This window comes from Apteryx rowi, unplaced genomic scaffold (genome assembly GCF_003343035.1).
Source record: "Apteryx rowi isolate R43461 unplaced genomic scaffold, aptRow1 scaffold_2, whole genome shotgun sequence".
NCBI classification, from domain to species: Eukaryota; Metazoa; Chordata; class Aves; order Apterygiformes; family Apterygidae; genus Apteryx; species Apteryx rowi.
The window spans coordinates 3212044-3219597 of NW_020448307.1; the positions used below are offsets into that span (position 1 = coordinate 3212044).

Sequence of the window (7554 nt, forward strand, 5' to 3'; positions counted from 1 at the left end):
GCAAATAGAGTGGTAGCTCCTATTAATAGAGTATAATCCCAGGAATTTCTTTCCTTCAGAGCATGTTCTTTCCTGTCCCGAAAGAGGGGTCAAGAAAATTACAGCAAAGTCCAGCAAATCGCCAGGCAACTCTGCGTACAGACTGTAGCATTTGCAGTGTTTAAGACTAACACGCAGCTCGGTTTAGCAATCAGGATTTTCCGTTTAGAGCCACGAACACAATATATTTTCAAAAAAGATGCTAATGAGGCAGAGAGCATCCACTTTGAGCCAGGCAAAGAGAAAATAAAGCGCACGCCACCGCTCAGAGAAAGCCTGGTATCAGTACAGAAGCCGGCAATTTCCATTTGTCCTGTCTGGTGTGAACACGGAGAGAGGCTCTCCCGTCTCCAACCGCAGCATCATCTGCTCACCCATACAGCAGCTAATTGAGATAATTGCTGCATCTCTGATTTTACTCACTACCATTTCTGGACTTCAGATTATAAACCTAGGTACAACTCCCTAAATCTCTACACTGTCATAGGGAAGCTCACTAGAAGCCTGTTTTAGAAGCTAAATATGCAGATGTATCCTTCCTAATCTAAATATCTAAAAATTCCCCTGCTCAATGGTGGGAAGTTCTTTAAGCAGAACTGCCTTTAAGCTACTGCCACGGCCTTTTTTTGAAGGGACGATACACTGCATATGGGGGGAAAAAAAAAAATAAGTCGATACTTATTCTCTGAAGGTTAAGTGGCTTCTGAACAGAGTATCAGAAAATTTAGCACTCCATCGCATCACAGCCAAGCTAACCAAAGGCAATTTTATTTTCAAGATTTTTTTTTTTTTTTTTTTAACTCCGCTTTAGGAATATACCAGCACTTTCCAACTAGACAGGATTTTTCCAGCCGTTCAACTGCAACATGAGGAGAACCAACGGAAATTCAATTCCCGCGGGTCAGTTTGTGCCGCAGCTCGGCACCGAGCCGGGCACCCCAAAGCCCCGGGCTCCCTCTGCTCCCCGGGGGGCAAGTGCCCAAGGGGGGGGGGGGTCACCTCCAGGCGGGCACTAACCCCCCGGGCACCACCACGGGGAAGCACGCCTACAACCCGCTGCAGGTCCCCTTGCTATTAACCGAAACGTAATAGCCCCCAGCGGGCTGAACGGGGCGATCCCCCGAGAGGTACCGCACAGGGCACATTAATAAGTTAAAAAAATAAAGGAAGCGGCGTTTTGGTGCTGCAAGGGACCGTACGCAGGAGGAGAGGCTGAAGCGCTGTGCACAGCGGCGGGCGCTCGCTCTGCCCGGAGCCCGCTGGCTGCCGTCGAGTTTGCCCAATTCTGCGGAGATGCTTTGACACGGAACAGGGCAGCGCAGCCGAGTCCTCCAAAACGCCGGGCTTCCTCTAAGCTGTGCCCGCAAGTAGGTCACCGCGCACCCCGACAGCCCGTGCTTTCCCTACTGAACCGCAGTCATCAGATGTGGAGTAGAAATTGTCATTTTTCACAATTTAGTGTGAAATATTATTATTACTAATTTCACAAATTAGTATTCAAATACACAATAACTGCCTGGGTCCAAGTCATGCGATGTTCGAATTTTAGTACTTCAAACCTAATGGCATTCCACAAGATACAGCTTTTATTAAATCCTTCGGGGACATGGGAGAGGGCAGGCAGGGTCTGGGAATTAAAGGGCACCTGACTTGTACATCCAGGCACTATGAAAGAATTTCGCAGCACCTTGAACTGCAAATACACTAATAACTAGAATTTGGAGAAGAAGTTTTATCTCCAAAGAGGTAAAAAAAATATATATATTTTTTAGAATTGTCTACAATAAACATTACAGCTTGTCAGAGACACCACATAAAAGCAGGTAACAAGGAGTGAATTACTGGTACATAAAGTGATACAAATAGAAATTTAAGTCTTGTTTTGTCTCCCTTTTCCATCATTAAAGTTTAAAGCAAGAGCAGACTGTAACCCAGCATAGACTTTAATTCAAGTCTGATTCTCTCCTTCCTTTCTCCAACCTGACTCAGAAGCAGGAAGAGCACATACACATGGCAGAGAACACATTCCTAATAACTCTTAAAATAAATACCAGGATATTAGGTTTTCAGCTGCCTATAAAATTGATACACTGTGCCTGTCCTATTCCAAGCTCGTGTTCTGAAATCATGTCCGTGTCTGAATTATAAGCAAAAGCTTTTATCAAAAGCCTTCCCCGTTCCGCCTCCTACTTCCCAGAGCTCCCCTTCAGCAGTCAGACGAGGAAATACGGCTTTGCTGGGGGAAGGAGCACATCATCCCCACGACTCCCCTGCTGCTCAAAACAAGCAACCGGCGTCTTCTGTTGAAGCATTAAGTGCAACAACATTTAAGAACTTGCAGATAATTAGCAATTCCCGCAGTAATTGATACTCCTGGCCAAGTGCAGCTCATGCACTGAGCAGATGGCAGAGGCCGGTCTGCCCCACGCAGCGCGGCACCGGAGGGCTGCTACGACGCAGCCGCACGGGGTCCTGGTGCAGGATAAGGTGACATTTATTACCTTGAGATTTTAAGCAATTCATTAGTTATTACTTCCATGGCATCCGAGCAAGCCAAGTGATGGGTATCCCGCAAAGCCAATACCTTCCAAGCACCAGTGAGAAAGTTTAGCACCTTTAAAAAAAGCACATTTGCTACAATTATTAGTATAAAAAACAGGTTTAAGTGTTAGTATAGCTACAAGTGATATTTTGAGGCTGGTGATGAAATTTAAAGCATAAGCCAAGACATAAGGTGACAAGATTGAATCATAGGTACAAATGATCAAGGAACTGTTAAATACTGGCACAACTTATCTAGCTTATGCTTTGAACTTAGGTGTTACAGCCCAAATCGGACAGCCAGCAGCACACCAACACAACCATGCATGGACAAGGGCCTTGCTCTTCCCTGGAACGGACGATTAAGGTGCAATTCAGTATCGCGAGGTATCTAGATCTGGCAGTAGGGAGCGGAAAAGCAGCCGTGTCAGTGCATCGAGTTTGCAAGAGACACCGTTGGCCACGTGGGCACGCCGAGCTTCACCCACAAGGAAGAGCCGCCCGGAGCGCAGCCCGGCCGCGCGCAGGGGATACGGGATGCTCCGCACATCGCGCTGCGCTTCGGCATCTCGCTGCTCTCAAACAGCAGCATGGGTGGCAGAAAGAGCCGAGCACAAAAACCAAGCGAGAGTGATTGAGCACTTCTACAAAGTCATGCGCAGTTCTGGTTTTACAGCCCAGAACAGACTCCAGGATACCTGCCAGTCAGTCTTTACTATAATCACTTAGAGCTATCAGCGACATCCAAATATTTTCCTCTAACAATTTAGGACAAACCAACCATACCTGTACCAATATGGGATTATTCTCCGCTTTCACACTATCCAGCTATGACAACATTGTTCAGGCTACCTGCCAGCAGTGCCCCGGAAAACATAATACAAAATTTAATTTGAGACGTAGTGCTGTGCCGTCTCCTGTTTGAGGAGCTCCCATTAGCAGATGGAGCTCTGCTCCTCGAATCGCCAATGAAGACCTGCAGCGCTGGCAGCTGCTGCGTCGCCGAGCGAAAAGCGGAGGGGAGAAACTTGCCCCAGCTGCAAGAACCACTGCAAAAAAGTTTGGCTTCAGCACATATATAAAAGCAGCCTCTCACGCAGATTTGAAAATAGCAGCTAGTTGTCAACTTTCCATATTTAATAAGATGCTTTTGTAGAATATCCCAGTGGGTTAAAGAAACAGTCTGAGCTACCAGCATGGATGACCTTGCTGACCTCAAGCGAGAGTTGGCTTTCCATGTGGATTTTCAGACGAATACTCACTTAGATCTTACATGCAGAACCCCGCTGCTATTTCAGATCGAGGTTGTTCATATCTTTACTTTCCGCTGTGCTCATACCGGGTCTCCATGCAGGCGCCACAAGCAGCAACAGCTTTTACAAACCCACGTCCCTCAAGACGTCCCCTCGCAGGAAGGACAGGCAACCCCGACGGCAGCACTGGCCGTCTATGCAGCGCGGTCACTCCTGCCTCAGCACAAGCCTGCCCGCCCGAGGGCAGAGGCACAAGCCACCCACAAGCACTACCCCAGAGCAGATGAGCTCGATGTATTTTGGTATATATTGCACTGTATATCAAGCACCGTGATGGTTCAACCCAAGGAAGCTGAGCTTCCCAGCTCCATGGAAGTCCACGCAGCACCCAGAAGCTTGCAAGAGCTTCTCAGTGCTCTGCAGAGTTACCCTACAGAGAGCTTCGCATAGTAAAAACAACTGCAATATTCTCCAAAATGAATATGGCCCAAGCGAGTCATAGCTTTCCAATTAAATACTAGCATTGTCCTTTTAATTACGTTTCCTATTTTAATTCATTATACACCCACAGAATTTTAGCCTGCATACATATGCATGTTTATCACTACTCTAATCAAGACTAAAACTATTTCAGAAAACAAACCTCTTCTCAGGAGCGCCCTGCAAATCTGACAGGCAGAAGGCTGAGCATCAGGAAAACATACACTATTAGCGTGTTGCGGATTTAATTTCTCATCCAGAATAGCTGTATATTGCAGTCTATGGCTTCAAGACTTATTTTTGCTTTATAAATGCAAAGCACAACTGCAATAATTCTACCAGACCATGAAGAAATCGATTTAGCAATCTGAACATAAATTAAGCAATGTTTTTGATTCAGTAAACTTGTTCCTATTTAGATGAGAACAAGTATTACTGAAGGTCACTGACCCATACCTGAGTATTTGCTTTGAAGTTTGCAGGAATTTTAGATCAGAGCATGCTTCGAATTATTTGACCTGAAAATTAACCCTTTACATATTTTTAAAGTAATTTAGTGATTGCTTAGGAGCTTTGCTATTAGTGATTCAACGTTTAAAACATGTGTTAATGGAATTACATATTAATCAAACCATGTATTTGGTAATTAACAAACATTTCTCGTGAAGAGAGCAGCATGTCAGAGTAACTGACTGTCGCAGGTTCCAAACCCACGAACTGTGAGAAACTGCATATTCCAAAAGCAAAGAACAGCTACAATTTCAGCATGAGATGTGCACTGCAAATTTAAAAAATATGACTAGAAAAGAATTAAACAATTTTTATTCTAAAAAAGGTAACATGGCTAAGCTGTTTTCTGAAAGGCAAAGGAAACATATTTTGAAAACACAGCAGACTCCTCACAATTTCACTAACCTGCCTGAAAACTAGTCAGGCCTCTCAGATATCTGTCTGGTTCTACATGGTATGAACACTATTTCTTGTGGAACAAGCTTTCTGTACAGTTACTTTTTCAAAAACCTGCATTACAACTGTTATATCCCTTGAAGTTATTTTAACTGCATACTTTGTATATAATAAACTAATATTCACACTTACTATAAATTGTGTACAAATCTGAATACAACTCTAGCTGAGATCCTTTCACTTCAAGCATGATCAGGTAATTGGTACAGTAACTATTGTTTTTAGAGCAAGATCAATTGAACGACCATCTGTCAAGTAGTGTAATAGTTCTATAGTTTATATTAAAATAAATCATTTGAGTAATGAATTTAATTCCTAGGAGTAACTTTTTTGAAAGTCAAAACTAATATGCATCAGTGAGGAATTACTTCATTTTTGACATGCAAAGGATGCAAAATATTTCATTATTTTTAATAAAAGGCAAAAGTGATTGAGGCAACACAAGAAAAGTTTAACATTACAGTGCCAGCATATTGTATTTTTTTGCTGTACAGAATGATGTAAAGTGAGCTGGGCAGGATTTTTGCCACCTTTAAGAATGATACCTGAAGGAAACAGCACATGAGACCAAACTGAGAATTGCAGAATCATCACTGTCTCCACCGAAAACAATTTCCAAGTCCTGCTAAGCAGTGAAGAGTATCTTTAAGAACCAGTGCATTATTTCAATAAGACAGTTTGACATGACTGGATATTTGTAGATGGGAGGTGACCAGGAAAAATGGGATTCTCCCAGTAGAACAGTATCCTGAGACTTAAAAATAGATGCAACTGCTGCATGATTCCATAAAGTGTTCGTAACTAACCTGACACTAATGTGTCTACTGCTACTTAAGTGTCTCTGAGAAAAAAATATAAAGATACTGAAATGTCCTTTTCCTCTTGCCTCCCACTAGCTCATTTTCAAGCATTTGGGCAACTACTTATAGCAAACGTACAATAGTCAGGAACTAAATAACTAAAATTGTTCCAGCATTCATCGTTTTGTTCTGGTGAAAGTCAGTTCTGGATTTTTCTGGCCTTGTTCACACGCCTCGGATTTTCAGAAACGGGAAGCCCCGAGCTTGCTCATATCCACGCAGCAAGCTCGCCCTAGCAGCCCTGGCTGGGAGAGCTGCTCTCCCGCCCCGAGAGCCTGCGGAGCACCGTGCAGCAGAGGCCAGGTCTCCGCACCACTGCACAGCCATCCAACACTGCGCCTTCAGCAGTGAGGACAGCTGCAGCTGCTCCACAGCTTCTGCAAGCCCAGAGCTTGGGTGCATAAGAGCTCATTGCAATCAGGCATTAACGAACGAGGAGTCACACCTGCTGATCGCACCACAGAGCTCCTCTTGGGCTGCACCACGTTCATCATCACTCCCCAGAGCTAACGCCATTCCCTTGCTCCCTTTCAAATTGCTCTGCGCTTCAGTGGTTTGACAGAGTCAACAGGTAGCAGGGAAACGCTCGGGGCAGTAACTCATGTTGGTTCGCTCAGAACAATCTGTGGCACGGCTTTCCTTTAGTTAAACAGCAAAAGGACTTCTTCAGGTTTCACCTGAAAAATCCAATGAGCCAGGTGAAGAGCCAGAACAAAGACTGTTCATAAAATTTAGTTGTTCCCATTAGTCCCAGCAGCTCCAGGGCAGAGTATTGTAAAGCCGTGGGGGGCAAAAAAATGCATCTCAATCACCAGATGTACACGTTCACTTTTAAAACTATGGCAATACACTAAAAAAAGTATAAAAGCTTCTGTTTCCTGGTCTCTACACAATCACTGTTTCTTCACGGACCTCCTCAGCAATTGTTTAATACAAATACACATAAGCCTTCACTTGTTTTCTCTTTTCACAATATGAAAAGCCTGAACACAGCATAAAAATAGAAACAAAAGAGTTGTAGCTGCAGCAGCTGCTGATTTACAGTACCTCTTGATGCAACCTCCCTTCATCCAAATACAGCCTTCTGCTCCGGTCCGATTCCATCCATCCCCTCGTGACCGACGGGAAAACCCCAAGCAATATGAGAGAGAGCCAAAAGCTTCTCGATTTCATCATTTCAAGTCTGTTGAAAACAAGAGAACAGTCATAAAACATTATCATCTCAAAACAAAACACAGCTGAGATCCACTAACATGGCAGAAGCTTCAGCCAAGAGCATATATCTAAACTTAGTAATTGCTGATGGAGCTTTGCAGGTTCACATGGCATAAGCACTAACACACTGATGTCCTATTTTGTGCCCAGTGTATGGGCAATGAATTCCTGCTTTTTGATAGTGTTATGAAGTATTTGCC

The 7554-nt window shown here is 44.0% G+C and overlaps 1 protein-coding gene across 1 annotated transcript in view; it reads right to left on the reverse strand.

Moving 5' to 3' along the window:
- FSTL4 (follistatin like 4) overlaps positions 1 to 7315 on the reverse strand; it is a 251808-nt gene extending 244493 nt beyond the window's left edge. Inside the window, exon 1 of the mRNA XM_026063318.1 lies at positions 7187 to 7315. Within this exon, the coding sequence (XP_025919103.1) occupies positions 7187 to 7315 (129 nt within the window). The remainder of the gene's footprint in view (positions 1 to 7186) is intronic.
- Positions 7316 to 7554: the final 239 nt, after the last annotated feature.